Here is a 22,871-nt window from a genome sequence, read left to right as displayed (position 1 = left end):
TTAATGACTGAAGTATCCCCAATTATAAAAAAAATTAGAGCCAGCTTTTGTTATAAAATATTCTTTTATATACATGTTACTATTATTATCTTCTTAAAATTTTCAAAAAAATTCTGGCTAATTTTTATAAGTTTACAAAATGTGTAAATATTACTTGTAGTCTTCTACTGTTATAAAACATAATACTGACCTATAAATAAATTTGTTATTCTAATTCATTAATTACACTGAATGTGAATACAATTGGAGAAACTGTGCTCCAGAGAAAATTATTCCAGTATTTTGTATAGTCACTATTCACCTGAAATTGTTGATTAAATTATTCAGACAGCTGGCAGAAAATTTATTAGTATTGTTCAAGATCTCTATAAATAATGGACCCAAATATCATATGAAAACATTTTCAGTGACTGGATCAAATATGACCAGTGAAAATAATTGAATAAAACATTTTTTATCTCATTTAGGCATATTCAGTGCCTTTCTTGCATTACTTTGGTGATAAATACATCACAGTTTTGAAGGCCAATTTCAAAATCGTTTCAATGAGATTCATGTTCATCTAATGTCTATTTTATTTAGAAAATCAAAACCTGCCAAATGATAAAAATTGTTACACACTATCAAATTTGTAACCACATAACTTAAGCCACTGTTATTACAAAATTAAATGTTAACTGTAACATTCTAATGAATAATAACTTTAAGAGGTAGGTGTATTTTAGTAAGTACTGTACTGTACTCAGTCACAAAAATAAATTCTATTTTGGAATGTTCATTTTACATAGTGTACATACAGAGTATCATAAATTGAGTTATAAATTCAGAAAAAACTGAAGTTGAAGTTTCTATCAACAAGGACTTCAATATCATATTTCTGTCACAAATGAGAGACATCATCAAATAGTTCTTTCTGCCTCCATTACTGAAACAAGGCTTGTATGCAAAGGATTGAACTTTCGCATATACACATGTTGACAAATTGCCTGGATTACAATGAACTGACTTCCAATACTCTAAAGCACAGGACTAAAAGCAAAATAAAAAAAAAATAATGAACTTGTAGTTTATATTTTGTTACAGACTTTATCTATGGTCACTGGTATTGGAGGTATGGATGATAGCTTGCTTGAACACTTTTAAATTCACAACTTCAGCTTCAGTTCACCAAACCATACCCTGATTTATGACAGTCTTCAGATATACTCCATATAAAAATCACGTACAGTGGTAATATTACATTTTTATGGATTGAACTGTCACTGCGATATAAAACATAAAGATTTAGAAAATGAAACTTCTTCAGGTAGTATTACAATGGTTTATACACAGTAATAAATATAGATGACAGTTCTAATACATACGCACAGTTTCAAGATGAGCTCAGAAATATACAGGAACTGTACATCTATGTCCTAAAACAATAAAAGTTATAGGTTTCAAAACAGGTATATATCAAGTAGAAATAAGTTTACTATTTACAGGTTCATATAAAACTGTTACAAATCTGAAGTGTTGAATTTACATCACTTATGAGGATGTACAAATGTATTCATGCACATGTGCACACATACACATTAAACTCTTACCTGCTAGATTTTGTACTTTGTTGCATCACGCCTTTCCATATAGTTAAAATAATATAACCTACCCATACATGCAATTCAAATAGCATTCACCAAAAGTTTAAATGTAGGCCTATATTAAATGACAGAAAGGTCAAATTTTCTTAAAACTGCAACATTAAGATGAATACTTTGGATTAACAGATACATCAAACCTTAATCTAGAAATATAATCCTCTTAATTCATATACTGCAGACAATACAAACAGAATTTCTCTGGCTGCAAACATACACTGTCAGTGTGTCAGCTTTAAACAAGAACTGGAAGACACCATACTGAAATCATTACTTCATATTCTTATATTGTTTTCCTATTAAACACGCAACAATAAATTTACATTCTAAATATAAACAAACAATTACTTAAACTTGTTTCTTAGAACTTACTGACAGAAACCATTACACATTAATTTATAACACTGTAACTCGAAACACAACCAAAATCGGACAAAAGGCAGACACAAAAATAATTTTAAAAACCTCAACAGCAAAAATAAAGGAGTCACCTTTAAGACAAACTTATACACTCATTAAAAGTTTTATATCTACAGAACCAAATGCTAAGTATACAGAGAATTTTTAACGAAAGTATAATGGATGTTTTATATTAGTGGGTATTCAGAATTACTGAATTAAACCTAATTTTTAAAAAGTAACAAAGAAAGATGAATCTACTAAGGCTTTTAGATTCAATCTCTCAAAAGTGTTTTTGTTTGAAATTTTGATTCTGAAAACATATTTCTTTACAGTATTGTGGCAAAACCTGCATTTCATGAAAATAGAAAAAAAGATTTACATAACCTAAATTTTCCAGGGTTCTTTACCTTTCTCCCAACCTAAACGCTTTGAAGTGCCCCTATGCAAATTTGTTTCTGGTTCCAGTGCTTCAAATCAGTCATGTTTTCTTCTGGTATCCTCTTACTTCTATTGGAGTTAAATAACTTCGAAGATATCTGTCTTCTGGGTTGGCTGCTGTTCCTACAATTTTACTCTTAATACATGAAACAATGCATAGTGAGTCTTGGTGAAATAATAGTACAAAATGTAAGGTAACAGTCTGTATGAATAAGGTCAGTAGAGAGTTATGATCAGTTCCCATTCTTACATATCTATCAAGTTTCATGAAAAGAAAATTGATTTTCTGGAAGCCTTAAAATTTACCAGATCTACAACAAAGCAACATTAAAGTGGTAAAGCAAACCACCAATGTAGATAACACTGCATCTTCCTGTGCTTCTGGTTTCACGACCATTCCTGAGCCCATCTAAAGCCATGGTAAGCACCCGACTGTTGTTGGTTGCAATCTAGACTGGAGAGGAGCTGTAAGAGAGAGTTCCAGAGCAGACACTGAAAGAGTCGTGACAACACGCAAAGCTAGACAAACTTGTCAGATTATTACAAGTAACTTGTAACCATTACTGTAAATCTTAACAGTTTTATAATTATGATGATAATACAATTTCCACAGCCACTGTTTCTACCCTCTGCCTTTTAATTTCTGCCCTTCCATTGCTTTATTGTTACTATTAATTATTTTACAGCATATACATCAATGTGTGATGTGTCATATCACAAGTATTAACTATGGTGTAATATATGATAAAAATGTTTAATTGAAGTGACTTTTGCATAACAACATATGACAATGGATCAGTTTGCACTATTTCCATACTATCACACTGTGTACTGTACTATGGATGGAAGGCTATTAAGCTACAAATATAAAAATTCTGAAATACAGCCGCTATGCCAATTTTCCCCATATGAACTCAGAAAACCAAAATAGTGAAAACAATCTATCACAGTATATGATATTCATATCAGAGTATATAATAAAATTTTATTGCACAGAACAGCTTTATGATAAAAATACATTACTAAAAATTACTGTGAATTAACAAGGCTCCAGTAAATATAAAATATATATTTATATACACAAATGTCATTTAGCTGTGCAAGGAACAACATGAAAATATATGAAAGAAAGTTTTCAGACATATTTGAAATATGAGGCTAAGTTAATTAATAGCATTAAGTTCTAGTTATACATTTATTATAATTATATACAAAATATGTTGTATATCTATATAATAAGTAAAAAGATAAGGTACAGTGTGCATTTAAAGCAAGGGAAGAGCTGGGCCAGCAAATGCCAACACATCGCACAGCCATCACAGACAATAATGCCAGCCTTCCACTAGCTTCAATCCTGACTTTACAACAGTGGCACTAGGACACTTTCAAAATTCTAGTCTCAGTAAACTGGTAAACACCATGCATCAGTGCTGCTTCAAATACAAGGTGGCAAACAAAATGCAAACCAAAAGATAAGAAGATGGCTGTCTTCTGGGATGTAGAGCTGTGTACTCTAGTAAAAGCTTATCAATGTTTCAGAGGTACTTGCTGCCTCTACCATTACAGTATAAAGTAAAGATGGAGGCAACAAGTACCTCTCATATAATAGTAAACTTCAACCAGGATACATGGTGCTACAGCCCAGAACAGTCATCTTCATACTTCCCACCATGAACACCTGTTCTATTATAAATAAGATATGGTTCAATGTTTTGCTTGTCTGATATTTCCATTAAACTACCCATATTTTAAGCAGCTTCTATTGTTAAAAACCTTACACTAACAGGCAGTGGACTTGATGCTGACTATACTGCAACAATGTACATTTTTAACAGTTTACTGTATTAGAAGTCTTCATGTTATTATTAATACAGTCATTTTATATATCCATGGCACATATCAAGTTCACTAACAATACAAGGCAATATCACTAGCAATAGGATACAATCATCTGCAACAATTGCAACAACTATTGAAATTTGTTTATATTCATAAAAGTTTCTTATTCTGAACAACAAAGAAGTGGTCCCAAAGATATTACCCAGATGATCTGATAAAGGTCAAGTAAGTAGCCTCATGTAATTTTCAGACAGAAAACAACAGATAAAATGTAAAAATGATAAACCACCACAACATGGCACTACTTAAATAAGGCTGCTCATGTGAGTACTCATGTACGAAAATATGCACAGGAATGGGGAAAAACATTTACTAAAGTAAGTTTCAAAGGCAATTCATGCATACTCCTTTCTGGTGACAATTTTCTAAAAATATTTTGAATAAATAATATACTACTTATGTTACATAGTAGATTTCACTTTGTGACTATAAATGTCATTACAGTACTCTTATGTACAGTGATAATATCTGCATCAATCATCTTGGGATCTTACAGAAAGGTGGCCATGAGGGAGGGATATTAGTATGCTCTGCTCATTACTGCCCAAAATAACACTTCTCAGCTACATGAACCTGTAACAACAGAGCAAACACGGCTGTGTATGGTGAACATCTGCTCTGATGCCGTTGCATAAAACAAGCCATAACGAGCTGAGCCAAAATTTAATACTATGGAGTACAGATGCCAAGTGAACTGATGCAAACAACACAATATTATAACTTCAGTTACTTGAAATACAAGCCTCAAAAGGTGTACTCTTCAGCGTACACTAAAATTCCAAAGGTGTTTTCACACTGCAACAATGGGTGTTGGCAACCATGGTAACAACAATGGTATCAAAGGCAAAAGAGCCTTGTTGATGTAATCTGAGGTCAGTGTTGCAACAATGCTGGTCAACAATAACCTTGGTTCATACTGTTACAGCAATGTGCTCTAACAATATCCCTGAGTCATGGGGGTTGCCTAATTCCTAGGATAAATGTGAAAGGCAGATGCTAAAGCCTTAGAAACACCTATAAAGCAATGTATTGGATATATTTTACTTCCATAAGTGTGCATATATCCATTACAATGTTCTAAAATTATATGTATGTACATTATGAACAGTAATGTCTTCATTTATTTCCTACAAAGCTTTAGAATTGCCACTAAAGATAGTCAAGTAATTAAACACAATTTTGTAATTACATTTCCATGTTTTAAATCTATTAGTACTCAACCACTTCCTTGTCAGTTCCTTATGTACTAGGTGAAAGTTTTTACAAGGAGTATGCAAAATGTCAGAGAGTAAAGATTCTGAAGTTTTCCCCATGCCTGTCACACCCCTACAGAAAGTTTAATTCACAATAACTCTTTGAAGAACAAACTGTGTTAATGTCCAGACTAGAAGATGAATTTATGCTCCATCAATAATATACTATTATCTGCTTCCATCTCTTCCAACTATTCAAGCAAATAAGGATGTATAAATTTCAAAGAATTTCAGAAAGTGATTCATGCCACTTATGTTTAAAGAATGTCTAGATGTTTTCATGACCATCAACATGTAATACTAGTCCTCTCAACCAAGTGACCAAATCAATACTCTTTTGACGTACAAATAATTCTTATAGAATACCAAAAATATACCAATAACAAAGAGCAAAACTCAGGACAACATAAATGTTACTTATAAAATAATTCTTACTGTAACAAGTAAACTAAGGTGCAAGGGACTTACTTCTTAGTACCAGTGTTGCACAAGTAGGATGGTAAACAGATTTAAAATCTAAACTGAAGAAATTTAACAATGAGATAACTGGGTTAGAACCACAGACATTGAAAAATAAGGAGATACTGTCAAACATGGAACATTAAATGGGGGATTACTCTACTCTAGAATAATGTTACATTTATTCAAATTATTGATATAAAAAAGGATTTCATCCGTATCTTAAAATGTAAACCTTCAATGCATAATATTAACTTTACAATATTATGACAAGATATCTAATCTAAAATTACTGCAAGACAGATGAATCAGAGAATGAACTAACTACAACATAGGACTAACCTTATAGTTCATTCCTTCTTATACTTGTGCCATAAGAGTAAACTATTCCATATAAATTCTATAATAAATAAACAAAACACATAAGAAACCAAGCACTTATTATGACACGTAGTTAACAGGACAAGAGACATGTAGAAAGACTTTAGCAAAAGAGGACTTTATCTGCTTCTAAATGTGACCAAAGGTCCAGAATACGCACCAATTTGAGTAATCAGTATTCTGCCTCACACTTTCACGTTTACACACAATTTCAAAACTGCCTATTACCTCTGAATGCAACTACCTAAAAAAAGCATTTATTTTAATTTTATAACTACATTAAAACAAAATTAATTTGTTGCTCTTTTGTCTAAAGCATCTATTTACCCAGTAAAAATACATAAACATCAAACTAACCACAGAAAGTATTTCAGTATTGATGATCATTTTCCAGGTAACATACTGAAGTATGAGAATTAAACATAGAGCATAAAATATTTTTATCTCATTAAAGCACAACTATAAATCGTATCAGTTGAATGGATTCCCCACAATTTAATATTGGTCTTTTCATTTGTAGTTTTTAATAAGGCAAATATTTTAAGCTAATGATGTGTTGTTTTATTTGTAAAATACAGACTATCACACACTAAAGTAATTTTTCAGCCATACTGTGTTATAATTCTGTTAATTCGTGACTCAGAGAAAATATTAGCATGTATTAAAAATATTTGTGGAATGCAAATTAACAAAGTGAAAGACTTACTTCTTATTCCTCAGAAATTAGTACTAAATTTCATGCAAAATAATATAATCTGGCAATTCCATCTGTCATACTAATATCTGATATGTGCTAAAATGTAAAATGTTAATATGAATTGTGAAGTGTACACTTTATGACATCACATATTAAGGGTCTACTTATGTATATTATGCACATACAAATTTCTAGTTTCTATTAATTGTATCTATATATAAAAAAGTGAACAATGTTGTTAGTAGGATGTCCTGCATCTAAAACAACCAACAAATTCAGCCTCCACTGTCCAATGGGCCCTAGTGATAAAAAATGAAAAAAAATATCTTTTGATTTTGATGTAGGTATAACTGACGACCCTGTAGAAATACAAGTTCTACACATGGAAAGCAAATATTAATTAAAGCTGCCAACATATTCAAGTGATTACATACATGTACATTCTTACAGCTGAGATACACACATTAACATATCAAAATTTGAAACTCGTTTCATATATATTAAGAGCATTATGTAGCAAGAGGTACAAAATTCAACAGGAACAGACTTGATGATGACCAGCAACAATACCAGTATTACACATTGAAGGTCATATTAATATCTTATAACGTGATATAACATCTCACATGTATACTTACAAAAATAATCATTATGGTATAAAAAATAGTTAACTATTTAAGGTACTTGATTCTCATTTTCTTTCCATTAAAGTGAAGAATTCTGGTAGTAAGATATGTAATTATGGTTAGTACAACAAATTCCTTTATATAAAACAATAACAATTCAGACACAAAACACTAACTGTATTACAGTAAAGGTAACATTCAATCATTCAATGCAACTTGCACTGCAGTAGCACAACCTGTTATCATTATAATCTATTTACTAACGGCAGTATCAAAACCTCCTTTTACCCTGCAATCCATCAGTTAACATTTCTACCAAATAATAAAGGTAATGATGCCTCAGAAGTTTTGAGGTCACTGGGAACGGACTCAGTATGGAGATGTTTAAAAAAAATCAGATGTGGATCATATTTTGAAAAACCCATATTACAAAGTGGTCACTTTATGCAGCCACAGCTGATGAAATTGTCAAATATTACCACAGAAATAAAATTGTTTGAGATTGCACACACAATGTCCATAACAATCAATCCTCTTGTCACAGGACCACTGTCCCTAACTATTATTCTATTTTTTAGTATATTAAGATCACATACAAATTTTAAAAACACCCACTTTATGAATAATGACTATTTAAATTCTTTTTAAAATCCATTAAACATTACTAAGATACTCACACATGCTGAATGCGTCTATTAATAATACCTGAATACTTCATGTCTCGATAAGCCTAGTAATAATAAGAATGATGTAAATTATGAAAACTTTCCTCCAGATAAAAAATTAAACCACTGAAAATCTGAAACTTAGCAAATGAAATAAAGTAATGCCTCTATTCAGTCCTGTAACACAAAATTATTCACTTGTTTTTATTCATATTTTCAAGAATACTAATGACAGTTACGCTGTTTAACAGGTAATATGTTATCTCAAATATCATTACCACTAAAGCATTACTAAATCAAAAATGGCATATTCTGTAATACTACCCTTCCTCAATAAATGTGTGTTAATGACTTCTGTAGAAGGATGTGACCTGAAGAGTTCTGAAACATTACAATATATAAAATTATACACTTTCTTTACATTACTTTTTAAAAAAATCATGATTTATTTAATTAACACCCAATACTACAACTTTCATATCATAAATTAATTCCATATGTATGACTTTTCTGACATGTTCCTTATTTCTTTCATATGGAGGAAAGATTTCAGTTTTGAATGCTTTTGGGATTAATTTTCACAATAAATTGGCTGTCACCCTAAAATGAAATGCAAACTTTCATGGATTTTGACATATAATACTATGGGTTTTTAATGCACATTGCATTAAAAAAACATAACATGCATCTAACCTAAGACCCAAACTCAGCAATGCAATTCAGTATGTTTCTGTAGTCCGAACCCAGAAAATTGTTGCTACCTTTGCTCTTGTTGCTGCTGTGATGGTGGCTGCTGTTGATGATGTTGCTGCTGCTGTTGGCTTTGAAATGCCTGAGTAAAGCGAGGAAGTGGAGTAGTAGTTGTAGAGGCAATCATTTCTTCCTCTCTAGAGCCAGATGCAAGAAGGGATGCCATTACATCTGATTCTCCTGGTGTAGCAGAAGCAGCACTACTGGTACCTGGAGCTGATTCCTCTGATGGAAGATCCAGTCCCACAACTGAGGAAGCAGCTGTTGCCATCAAATGCAGCAGACTTTGCTCTTCACTGGTAAGTAACTGTGTCTGCTCTGTTCCCCCTGTATCCAGAAGCAAACACACCATAAACTAGATCATTAATGACAAAACCCTGATAAGCTAGCCCGAACAGTGCTACCCGAAGTAGTGCACTCAGAAGACCACAACATAAACTTGCACCACAATGGCAACCTCCAATCCCACATCACCACCATATTTGCTCTTTTCTTTTATTAATAAAAACTCTAGTGCACCTGACCTGTTAGTAATCTCTGGATATCTTCCTCAGTCCGAATATGCTGTGCAGCCATTAATAAACTGTCGTGCTCTACACCAGACAGTGTCTCTGACAAAACAGATGCCTGCGATGTGGACGGAATCAGACTCAGCAGATGAGTCAAGTCACCCACCCTTGATGAGGATGGTGGTTCAAGTTTGATCATTCCTTCGCTGTTTCCTTCTTCAAAAACCTGAATACAAATGGGGAAAAGTACAAATCAATAGTAATATTTCAATACTATTCAAACAATATGTAAAACACCACATTCACGCTCTGTATTCCAAACTTTCATTAAAAATTCATATCAAGGCAGATTTATTCTTAAACCTGTCATATTTATAAATCCAAATAAATGCTATGTATTTTATAAACAAATTATTTCATAATATTTTAGTTGTAATGAATTGAACAAACAGTGTTACACAATAAATACACTGCAATATGTACAAGCTAATTATGAAGTTAAGATTTTCATATTAAAAATATATTTATAAACTTAATTACAAATATATGAAATGAATAACTTCTTCTATTGAGAACAAAGGTCTAATTACATCAATTATCTTTTATCAACTGCAATCTGTTATAAATGCTACCCCATATATGGGAATATTGGAATAACACTCTCCTACCTCATGATTTTAACAGAACATTACAATGGAACATTACGCAACTCAATAAAATATTTTAAACACGAAGACACTGAAAAACACAAATGGCACCCAACTTAGATACTCATTAATTTATGAAAATATGAACCGTCCAATAATCTGGTCTGTTGTGAATGTGACCAATATGGAAACTGGCATATCACTGATATAACAGTCACAAAATTTTCTTATGGCATAATCATGATAATTCATAAACTCAGAATAATAATTATAAACAATGTACATGGAGAATCAAGTACTTCTGTGCTCACAAACACTAACTCTTCACTTGTCAAAGTGATGTAAAGTACACGTCTGTTTATGTCTGCTAATAAAACAATAATATATATGTAAAAGGATAAATAAAATGTGCTAATCACATGAGATTAAATTCACTAATGTGGTATGCAGTTAAGAGCAGGTTAAATCTGAGGAATCCTTGCTGCCATACACTTCAGAATCTTTTGCCTAACCATTTATATCTAAAAACATAAAGATCAAAAGACACAGACTATAATTTCACCTGATGTTTCATATCGGCGTGAAACTTGGTCTGTCAAACTAAAACAGACTGAGACTGATTGAGAACAAAGTTCTGAAAAGAATAATTGGAGAGAAAGTAACACCTAAAATGCTGCACTGCAATACAGACATTATGGGCTGCATTACTTTTGTCAGTCTCCAACACTATTCACTATTTATAAACATGGAATTTACATGTGTTCATAATACTTTCACAAAAATATAATGAAACACTCTGTCATCAACTTACCTTAAATGTCTGACTTTGCAAGTCACCAGAAGGATATGGCGGTGGAGGCGGATGGCCATATACTAGCCCTAGTGGCGTCCCTGTTGACTGGTCCATGGTAGAAACTGCTGGTATAAGGGAAGCTTCTTCAGACTTTGGTATCACATCTGTAGCCCCTGGCACTCTTGTTCTCTCTGCTGCATACCCTGGAGAAGTTGACTGTAGCACAGTTTCAATGCCAGAAATTTTCAGAGCACTTTCAGAAGCCACAATCTGTCTCCTTGTTAGAGAAGGATCATCAAGTAATGTAGCCTGGGACAACACTCTAGTCTCCTCCACCTTACTTTCTATGTATGATGGTGGAGACCGTGGCAGGAGAATAACATCTTCCATTCTACCTTCAACTCCAGATGTGGAACCTAAAACATGAATGTTAGAACAGTTTCATTTCAGAAAGGAATTAGATAGTGAAATCCTGTGATGTTCACTTTAATACTTTCTATCTCCAGTAGAGTTCTCAAGTAACAAATAAATAGGAACAATATTTATTGTAAATGGTAATATGAATGGAGAAGTTATACTATTACTGCCCGGTGCAGGCTACTCCATTCATGGTCCGGCTCCTATAAACCTAGCCCCACCCACCCAATTGGCATATTCATTGCCCTGATGATGGAGGCAGTGTGACCTCTGAAATGTTGGTAAACATCGACCAGACTACACAGCGCAACAACACAGAAGACAGAAATCTTCATACTCATCGCCCTGATGACGGAGGCAGTATGACCTCTGAAACGTTGGTAAACATCGACCAGACTACACAGTGCAACAACCCAGAAGACAGAAATCTTCATACTCATCGCCCTGATGACGGAGGCAGTATGACCTCTGAAACGTTGGTAAACATCGACCAGACTACACAGCGCAACAACCCAGAAGACAGTAATCTTCATACTTACCGCTGTGAAAACCTCAAATCTTACATAGAATTATTTACTATAGACATTTAAGATGAATGCTGAATATAAAACAAAGTTCAAATGTAGAAAGCTATAGAATCCTGGGGATTACCAAATGGACACCAGAATGACAGGTAGGTGTGGAAAATGGGAATCAGAAGGCAGTGACAGCCATAATAAATCCAAAATACACACGCACAGATATGCAAATATAAGTTATACAAGAAAGCAAAAAGAGATATGGTAATAATAAGTAGAAGAAGCAGAGTATAACAGCTCTCCTTACCATAAACAGTAGCTTGAGTCTGGATCCCTTCCACTGCTCTGGTCTGAGCACCAGCTGTGGAAGTGGAAGGGGTTATCACTGACTTTGGTGGTGCTACAGAAGGAACAGTGACTTTATGCCTTCTGCCCCCTCGTGCCACTCTGGAGGATGCAGGAACACTTCCTTGATGGTGACTTTTCTTGATGTGCCTAACCTGCATAAAACCGATCTTTATTACCATAGCAGGTCCATTTCAAATAAAATATTATAAAGTTTAGTAAAGGGTCTTGCAGAAATACCATGGCCAAGACACATCTGCAAATTGTGAAATCACATGTTGCAGAAATAAATTTCAAATAGTAGTCATGCTTATGGCCCTGTCTTGCTGGAACCACAGAGCTTCATGCTGAGGTAGTCAATTTATCCTTGGGACCAAAAAATGTTCAAGTACATTTGTGTAGCATTCTACACTGATTGTGACAGTGTGCCCATTATCATCTTGAAAGAAGTAAGGTCCAATTATCCTAAATAATGAGACAGGACATCACACAGTGACTTTCTAACTGTGCAAAAGCCGCTGATGATGTTCTCAGGGATTTTCCATGGACCAGTAATGAAAAGTCTGTATATACACTGCATCAATTAGGTGGAAGTGTGCTTCAACACTCATCAACAAATTGTTCACAAAGTCTGGCCTGTCTTGCATCAAATTCAACAAAACTGTGCTACAATGTATATGTTCTGTGATGGTTGGTTAGCAATTGGGGTACCTGAAATTTATAAGGAAGAAAGTGGAAATCTTCATGTAAAGTTCATAGCACAGTTTAGCCAAACACACGCTCTGAAGCGTGCATATTTACTGAACATCTTGGACTGCACTCAACAGACGCCAACACTTGTGCTGTTTTCTAGTGTGCAAACAGAATAAAACCTACCTTGTGGTTTTGTATCTCACACAGAGCCTTCTTTGTGCCTTCTTAAAACCCAAATTTGAGTTGTGAGAGGGAGAGTCTCATCAATTAAACTGGCACCACAATTCTTGCTGCATTGCCATATCTGACATGGTTTGAACAAACAGTTCTGCCACAGACACATTCTTCCATATAGTCCAATCTCCATACCAAACTAAACTACAAGATCACGTCTACTCTTTGTAACAGTAACACATGCACAACATAGTGGTGGATCTGGTAACCAACTATTCAAAACTGTCAATATTTCTGCTGGACCCTGTACAAGTAATGACAGTCATCCTCTAACCCACTCCTCCAAAGAGTGCCTGTTATTTGTTCTTCAGTTTAATTAGCCTAATACAAAGTGTTTATACTTAACTGCCTTCAGAGTGCTAAACCCAGGAAATAGAACATGTCATCAAACAAATACTACTTTCATTGTTACTGACCAATCTGCTGAAATTAAAATAAAAAATGTGTAATTGCTGTAATTTAACATCACGCTCACCAGGTGATCCTTGCGTCCAAAGCGCTGGGGACAGAACTGGCAAAGAAAATCCCTTTTCCCAGTGTGAACCACGAGGTGTCTCCGTACATCTTTACGTGTAAAGAAGCGTCGCTCACAGTGATCACACCGAAATTTGCGATCTGCAGGGCTCTTCACTGTTCTGGATCCTGCATGGACCTGAACACATGAACTACAATATTACATGTTAATAACGTTCTTGATACTTCAAATTTTCATATTAGTAAGTGCACTATATAAGCCAACAGTATGGCTTTCATCTTTGTTCTGCCAAATTAAACTATGTTTAAATACTTCACAGTCACCTTTCAGCACTACAGATAATTCAACTCACACGACATTTGAACAGCTAAGTGTAAATAAAACTGAAAATTTATGGTCTTTAAACTGAATTCTAAGGACATCAAGTAATATTTTGTCAAATACATGGGTTACATTCCTGCAAAAACAACAGACTTGGCAAAATCTCCACTGATAAAATTTAGATGTCATGGGAAGTTGGTGGTTATGGCAAATGCAACCACTGCCAACAATAATCAAAGCTTAACTAATTTGCCATTTCATTCACTAAACACAAAGAAATACATAACATTAGCATAAAATATGATTGTAAAATGTGTCACAGAAAGACACACCACAATAGCAAGCGCTGCAATAGTAATCTGAAAGTTAGAAAACTGGTTTTGGATGGCACAACCTCGTCTACTACCTGTTCTGTGTGCACATACTCAAAACTGCAGATATAAAAACCCAATACCACAGCTGGCAATAATGGAAACAGATGGAAAAACACCACGATTAATAAGGGATTATTATACTTCAAATACTGAGTGCTAAAACTTTGAATACCCCAATTAATGGTACCCAAACCTTGTCGTAGTGGTGGGGCTTGAGTACCTCAGTGACCCCAAGAGCTATGCTGGTGATAGCATAGCTACTGGTAGGGCCTCCCTAGCCAGATTGGTCGAGGGGGAGAGGTCAGACTAACACAGGTACCCTGGTCCTCCAGGTTGGGAGGTTGGTCGCAAGGCTAACAACCTTGCACCATAAAAAGGAAGATGTTTCAAAACCTCCATTAAAGCCTCGGACAGAATGGACCTAACAATAGGACTGAATGGAAGAGGAGAATTGAGGAAGCCATGGACCGAATATGGACCAGAGAGCCATACAAGAAGAACTTTGAATATAATAAAACTAATTCCAACTCCATATTCAGAATTAACCACTAACCACCTTCAAAATGACACTGCATCACAATCCTCATAATTAAAAATTGCTTTCGGACTGTTGGTAAAATGTTTACAGCTTACGGATCAAACAATCCACTTTCATTATATAATACATTAATGCATAAGACATAAAACCATACTTGATCTTTTAGGGGCAATTGCTACACAGACATAAAAATCAACTGTTTTACATTGTTTGGCAACTTTTGTTGTCCTTTCTGCTTATTAGACAAACACAATTCACAATTTTACATACTTAATAAAATATTTCAACCTTTCCCGGGAGAAATTAACAATACCTTGAGATGATGAAGAATATCTGGCGTTGTACTGAAGTGTCGACCACAAACACCACAGTCTAATGCACCATCATCCTGGGCAGCATGTAAAGCCAAATGTCGTCGATGACTAAGTGGGGAGCCATATTCTCTGCCACAACGATCACAACGCCATCGTGCACGAACCACACTATGGACCTATATGTGTTAAAAATATTTAAAAAAATGTAATTTCATGTTGATCAACAAATTCTGTACCATGCTACTTTAATGTTTAGAACCTCTAGAGATGCAAGTTCCACATTAGGATTTTGACCTGTACGAGGTGCGATCGGAAAGTTTCCAGACTGTGTCAATAGAGGGCGAACCGGATGTAGTACGAGCTTCTGCCGCTAGGGGGTGCGGCCTACATTCATAGTGAATCAGTGTGCCAGCCGGCATCATCGAATTAGCATTTGTTTCTTAGTTACGGGCGTTTTGGTAGTGCATTACACTGACCCTCCTGCGATTTCGGAATGGCGGATTTTCATGAACAAATCAAATTTTGCCAAAGACTCGCCAAAACGGCTACGGAAACCTATGAAATGCTAAAGCAAGCATTTGGGGAGTCCGCAATGGGTCGTGCACAAACTTTTGTGTGGCATTCACGTTTTAAAAATGGCTGAACCTCTGTCGATGATGACGAGCGTTCTGGAGGACCATCTTCGAGCACAACGCCCGAAAATGTTACGAAGATTCGGCAGGCCATTCACGAAGATCGACGTCGTACCATCAACGACTTGTGCGACATTGTTGGGATAGGCTATGTGACCTGTCAGCTGATTCTAAAGGAAGAACTCCACATGCGACGCATCCTGTCTGAGGACCAGAAGCAGAATCGACTTCTCGTTTGTCAGGAGCTCAAAGATCTTGCAAGAACCGACCCCAACTTCCTTTCTAAGCTCCGTGTGACTTCTTCCTCTTCCCAAAGATAAAAATTCAGCTAAAGGGAAGGAGATTTGAGACGATAGAAGAGATTCAGGCAGAATCGCAGATGGTGCTTGACAGGCTGACAAAGAAAGATTTCCAGGGATGCTTCCAGGCTTGGCAGCGGCGCTGGGATCGTTGTGTTCACTCCCAGGGGAACTACTTCGAGGGTGATGGATGAATTTAATACCTGAGATAAGTGTACGGGTTTTTATAGGCGCAGTCTTGAAACTTTCCGATTGCACCTCGTATTATGGTGATGGGACACAAACATACATTTAGAGTTTCTGGGTTTATTTCTTGACCAAAATATTTTATATCTTCCAACAGAAAACAAAGGCTCACCTTAGCATGATTCTGGAGGTGATCCTTACGATGGAAGCTGCGATCACAGGCATTACAGCGATAACGACGTTCTGAATCTGATGAGTGGATCAATGCATGTCGTACAAGTTTGAACTTAGATGAAAATGCTTTGCTGCATTCTGAACACACAAATGGACGCTCACCTGTATGTGAATACATGTGTTGACTTAGCTTCCCAGGACTACCAAACACTTTTGAACAAATTGGGCACACATGGTTTCCCTTTCTCCTCACTCCACTCACACTTGCAACAGCAGAAACACCTGGTGTTGTTAGTTCTCCCACACTCAAACTAGAACTGCTCAACCCTGGATGGGCAGCATACATATGGTTACTTAATCGGCCTGGACTTACGAACACTTTTGAACACACACGACATGTATGGCCACTTCTCCGTTTCCCGCCACCACCTCTGATACCTGTAATACCTGACATTTCTAATTCCTCAAATTTGGAACTGGAGCTGGTATGAACCTCTAAGTGTTGACTTAGCTTTCCTAGACTAACAAATGCTTTGGAGCAAATATGACATACGTGGCTTCCTTTCTTCTTTCCATTGCTACCACCAGGATTTGACGGCAAAATGCCTGATGCAGCCAAACTAGACCCACTTAAACCAGAATGAGATTCCACATGCTGGCTTAATTTCAACAAACTACTAAATATCATGAGACAAATTGGGCAAGTGTAACTCTCCTTCTTCCTAACTCCAGTTACTGGTTTTCCTTGTGGTCCAGATTCAATTTCCATCACAGAATCTCCATTGCTACTCTGGCTACCACAGCTTCCTTCTGTTCCTTTTCCCTGACTAGATTCACTTATACTTGTCTCTTTCTGTCGCTGAATATTCTCTTCGTTTTTTAAATCTTTCTTTGTTTTGGCCCCCTGCTCTTCACTTTTCCTTACTTCTTGACCATGGAAACTCTTCGCTGCTTGGCCCACTCTCTGGCTTCCTTCAACCAAAGTTGATTCCAGCTTACTTTTCAAGCTGAGTCGCAAAGTCCTTGGTCTCAACTTGCTGCGTAGTAACATAAATGCACCCCTGCTAGAGGATGGTGTTGGCAAGATCTCCAAACTAGACCTGGTCTTGGGTCTTGGATCATCACCTAATGTACGCAAAGTTGTACTAGTTGATAAGGTTGATAAACTCTTCATTGAACTGACTGGAGCAACATCTACGTTCCTCTCATCCAATTTTTCTTTTTCACTCGTACTTTCTAAGGCACTAGCATCACTAAACTGTGACTTAAGTATGTTAACCTTTGAAGAAACTGGCACAGATGGCTGCTCACTGGAAATATCACTTCCTGTGCTTAACGAAGACCCCACTACTACATGTCTTGTAGTTGTACTTTCCCGTTCACTGATGCACACTGATGGTTCAACTAATGAACTGGACTGTGAACTATACTGTTTCCGAGCTGCAACACTGCGCAAGCCAGAACTTAAAACATTTTCAGAAAGTACATGTGATATGCGTCCAGAAACACTGGTGCCAGTTCTGGTGAATGCTACACCAATAACATGATGTAATGTGGGATCTGAAGAGCTTTCAAACACTAATGGAATATTAATTCTGGGTAAATTAGTTCCTTCTATGGTTTCGGCATTTTCTACAGAACTTGAACTATGTGGATGATGTGTCAATAAACTTGTACTAGACTCTGGATTTGTCAGAGCTTCTAGTGAAGCATCAGAACTTGCTGCATAAGTTCCTCTAGAAGAAATTGCACTAATACCACTCGCTGATGCTGAAGCTGAGGAAAAACGAGTCTCTAACCTAGCAGCTTCAGTGCTAGATGTTATGGGTAGTGCTATCTCATGGCGTTGTTCTGAGACTTCCTTGCCTGCTTTCCTTGTTCTCCCCACTTGTTGTCTTGGTACACCAGGAACACTTCTTGATGGCTTTGCAGCCTGTCTCCCATGTAGCAAAGGAGGAGGACAGGTACATGCTGAGCGCTGCTGCCGGCAAACAGGGCAAATCCTCGGGCGCAACTGTCGGCCAGGTGGCTCTTCCAACACAGCAGGTACATCTGTAATAAAAAAAGATCAGTTATATCTTCAGTCATTTATAATGTAAATAACTATAACAACAGCCAATTATGCAGCTACCATAAAGAAAACTGGAAGCTGTATATGTTGCTTCAGCCATCATTTCCTTCGATCCTTTCACTGCCGTAGTTATGCAAGCACTGCCAGACTTCCCTATTTTACATTTTTTTTAATCAGAGTTCTTTTCTGGCTACAACTGGGAAATATTTCAAAGTGGAGTGTCAAGGCACAGTAGTATGATGGGTTTCATTACTACACTTTTTTGAATTTAAGATAAATTCAAGCATTCTAAGTACCAGATGGTTTTGCCAAAGGCCTAGTCCCCATAATGGCAGCATATTCCTTGGCATACCAGACTCTCAGCTCTTCCCCAGGTGCAATGTCCTGCAAAATGAGGAGTAATATTACAAAATGATTTGACAAGACTGATGTATAGTATGGCGTCAACCCTTAAAGCCAAGTAGTAACTACATGTATAGTGCATTCACTGGTAAAGTTCTGCCACTGTCACTTCCTGGCTTCTGGCAGGAAATGCTATAATATAGGTAAGTCAACTTTATTGTTTTTATGGAGCAATACTTGACTTATGTCAAGAAAACCTTGTACCACTTGGTGAAGCCATGCAGTTCCACTGTTCATATTATCATTATTCATTTTTTGTTTTGTTATTACTATTTTAAAAACTTCCAGTGTACCAGTAAAGTTCACATAAAATCAAAACGAGCAAGACATTTTTAAAATACTAGTAATGCAGTACGAAATCCTAGGGTATATATGTCACAGGGACTTAATTCTCATATAGTATGCTTTTTAACAAACTGAGAACTTAGTGTAATAAATCCCCAGAAGTTTACAGTCCTTAGCAAAGACTGCTGTACATTCAGTACATAGAAAGTGGAAAACATATGGGTATATTCACACTCCATGGAGCATGCTGATACTGAATGTATGGATACCTTCAGATTCATTAAGGGGTTAATACAATAAGAAATGTGTCCACTAATGTTCATAAAAATATTACCAACTGCCATGTTTGAAGTGTTTTGGATTCTTGACACAAAAGTTACATTCAGTGTTAGACTAAAGGGTTTTAATAGAAAAGCTAGTTGTTGGTTACAGGTGGAAGACAATAGATAATAAAATCTCAACACACAATTAATTTAGTTCCTGTCTGTGCCTGCCATCTTCTCTGTTTATAATTTCTTTCTTGCACATCATAAAAGAATCTCTACATGGACTGCAAAGAGAGAAATACCTCTTGTGAAGACATTATTGATTAGCCAATTCCATTTTGTATACATGATAAAAATAATCTCCCTTACCTTAGTTGTAACAAAGTAAATAGCAGCATTGTACTGGAATGCAACAAGATTTTGCTGCTGATGGTCCCTGGCGGGTGCCACCAACACCATCCAGTTGCAGAAATCTTCATTGCCTGGCACAGTGTTCAAACAGACCACTGGCCCTCTGTCCCTGTCACCTTTAAACAGGCGAAATTCCAATCTTCCAGCCGTTGTGCTTGTGTCTATGTTACTACTACTCCTACAAGCACGACCCTTCTTTTTTGGAGCCTGGAGAGGCCCAAATCGCGTCCGATGTTTGATGAATTCTTTGCTGAACACTGACAACCCTGCACGAAAATAAACTTATATAACAGCATCACAATTGAAAGGTGGATTCCAAAAGGCACGAAATCAATGAACACGTTTTATGGCAATGGATGATCTGAAGATTGAGGTGAAAAACTAAGAATTTTCAAAATCATACTTGGTCCTTATGACCCAGTAAGATGAATCATAGTATGTTTTTTCCCAGGTACTTTGCAATCAAGTTTAACACTCTACACAAGTTATTGATTGTTCTTCTTATAAATCTATAATATGTGTATGCTCATGTCAAAACCAGTCACAAAGTTGTTACTTTCAATAAGTTTGGATGCAAGCTACTCCTCACATGTCATTATTTTCTTTACACTGTATTGAATTGCTTACAACAGGGGTCCTCAAACCATGGCCCATAGGATGCACACACCCCACTGATGTGTTTTCTGCATCACATGTACATTTTTATAATATTATGTCACCTGTATGATGTACAGTAATTACCTGATATCAGAGAGTACATTTTGTTGATGGCATCAATGTTGGCACTACTTATCAATGTGAGCAACTGTTCAACTTAATGAAGAATGTCAAATTAAGAACCAGAATGACATCTCACAGAAATTCAACTTGATATGGAAAAATTAATCAAGCAACACTAATGATAAACATCTAAAAATGTTTGGTTTCAATAAAGATAATTATTGAGTAATGTTTGTAATAGCAATAAACCATTTAAACAAGTTGTCATGAATTTCAATAAACTATCCTCTTTTATAACATAGTAGATTGCAAGTCAATAAGAAAAGGTAAATGTGACCCCTAGTCTGAAAAGATTGTGAACTCCTGGCTCACACCTTACAATACCAAAGCAACAGCTTATATGGAAAAAGATAAACAGCTGATCAGCACATACATAATGAATACACAATGCTGAGAGCTTACATTGATATCTTCCAATTTAATTGAATTTCTCTCTACATTATTTATCAACCATAACTACATATCAGCTCAGTTCTCTGATTTATACAGAAAAACAGTTCAGTTCATTCAAGTCCTTATTCAGTCATCACATATTATTACCTTGTGTTTTATCCCCACTTTGCCTAAATTCCAATACAGTAGGCAGTGACTGTTGTGCCCGACTCAACACAGGAGAATCTGACACAATGTGCAGTGCACCATGACGGTTGCACTCCCCAGCAATGCCATGTTCACAATCATTGCACCCTGAAATAATTTAAGTTACATGTAACTCTCATGAATAAATCTGAATCATTACACAACTGAATTAATAATGCCAATGGCTTTCACCAACATTTTCTCCTACAGATTTACCTATTGATATTCACTACCTACATGTTCCAGAAATTTTCACAAATTTCCTACAGCAGTGCACAAACACATATATTAAAATATGGAATAAAATATCAACAATAATTATATTTGTCCTGTAATTAAAGGATTATGTACACAGCAAAAGGAAAAACAAGCTGTGCAATTCAATGGGAACAGCCTCAAGGTCACAACTTTCAACTATGTATGCAAACTCAGCAAAGTGAATTATTTAAATATTAGCAAGGGGCTATCGTAAAAGTTTCAATTACAAAAAATATAATTATTAAGCTGGAAATTAATCTACTTGTTACCTATAGGTGGCGTCACTCACATAAATTGGAATCATCAAACATGTCATAGGTACGTTGGTTGTGGACACCATACACAAATGTGGGTCATCATTTATAATCTGGAACGAAAGTAAAATCTCAGTTCCTAGACATGTAAAATACAAAACACTAAGGTAAACTTGAATTTTAATCAAGGATACTATTAGTCTCACACGAAAATGGAACACAAATGCATGCAATGAACATTCCGAGTACTTAGCATACATTTCCTCATATATATGTCAAATAGTACATTGATCAGCTGTTATCACGGTGATATCCCGCACATTCATATGCCTAGTAAATCTTTCTAAGCCACACCAAAAATGAACTCACATTCTACATTCTTCAATCACTTTAATACTGGTGCTTTCCTTTTAAAATTGTTTTTGTTGCGTCGTAACCTTTGCACGTGAAAAATGAATCTTTCAGTGACCTGTAAATGTCATATCGCAAAAGACATTTCGTAAAATACTGATTTATACCATAACATTATTCGGTATTTTGGCTTCATAACTGATTATGTCGACCTGTCACCTGAAAAACTTTGAATATGACGAATTAACGAAGTGCGCAATAGCTTTCTTCAGACAATGCATGTGGTAGACATTTTAAATGATGAATCATGGGTAAAATTTAGCGCGAACAGTTTAGGCAAGACTTGGTGTAAGTCGAAATACGACCTTGAATTGTCCGTTAGGGAACGCTTAACATGGTGATCTATCAAAGGATATTTAAGTTTAAACACTTTTCACAACATATAAGCAAAACGGACTTCGATCAATGAATCAAACCTATAGTTTAACACCTATATTTTCATGATGTAATGGCTGCCATGTTTCCCGCACTGCCA

At 35.8% G+C, this 22,871-nt stretch overlaps 1 protein-coding gene across 2 annotated transcripts; it reads right to left on the bottom strand.

Moving 5' to 3' along the window:
* Window positions 1-319: 319 nt before the first annotated feature.
* On the bottom strand, window positions 320-22,660 carry LOC110827082 (uncharacterized). 2 transcript variants are annotated; one of them, XM_022058383.2, is made up of 13 exons: window positions 22,355-22,660; window positions 22,021-22,098; window positions 21,435-21,581; window positions 20,073-20,380; window positions 19,047-19,134; window positions 16,678-18,731; window positions 15,388-15,564; window positions 13,842-14,018; window positions 12,402-12,594; window positions 11,178-11,575; window positions 9,735-9,945; window positions 9,222-9,537; window positions 320-8,841 (listed from the first exon to the last, which is right to left on the bottom strand). In XM_022058383.2, exons 2-13 carry the CDS (start codon window positions 22,040-22,042, stop codon window positions 8,805-8,807), a joined length of 4,128 nt encoding a protein of 1,375 aa, XP_021914075.2. In that variant the 5' UTR covers window positions 22,043-22,098; window positions 22,355-22,660; the 3' UTR covers window positions 320-8,804. The 2 variants fall into 2 exon arrangements, with proteins under 2 accessions (XP_021914075.2, XP_087198986.1); XM_087342860.1 differs by having other exon boundaries at window positions 320-9,537.
* Window positions 22,661-22,871: the final 211 nt, after the last annotated feature.

This window comes from Zootermopsis nevadensis, unplaced genomic scaffold (genome assembly GCF_977971745.1).
Source record: "Zootermopsis nevadensis isolate Lab colony 2312 unplaced genomic scaffold, Znev_1.0 Znev_ptg000004l, whole genome shotgun sequence".
Classification (NCBI taxonomy): Eukaryota; Metazoa; Arthropoda; class Insecta; order Blattodea; family Termopsidae; genus Zootermopsis; species Zootermopsis nevadensis.
This window is presented reverse-complemented; position numbering and strand designations above follow the sequence as displayed.

Coding starts and splice junctions, on each gene's coding strand:
- LOC110827082 (XM_022058383.2), bottom strand. CDS start 22,042: ATGTTTGATGATTCCAATTTAT. Junction 15,565..16,677: donor ACCTCCAGAATCATGCTAAG/GTGAGCCTTTGT, acceptor TAACACATATAG/GTCCATAGTGTGGTTCGTGC. Junction 12,595..13,841: donor TTGGACGCAAGGATCACCTG/GTGAGCGTGATG, acceptor GGTTTTATGCAG/GTTAGGCACATCAAGAAAAG.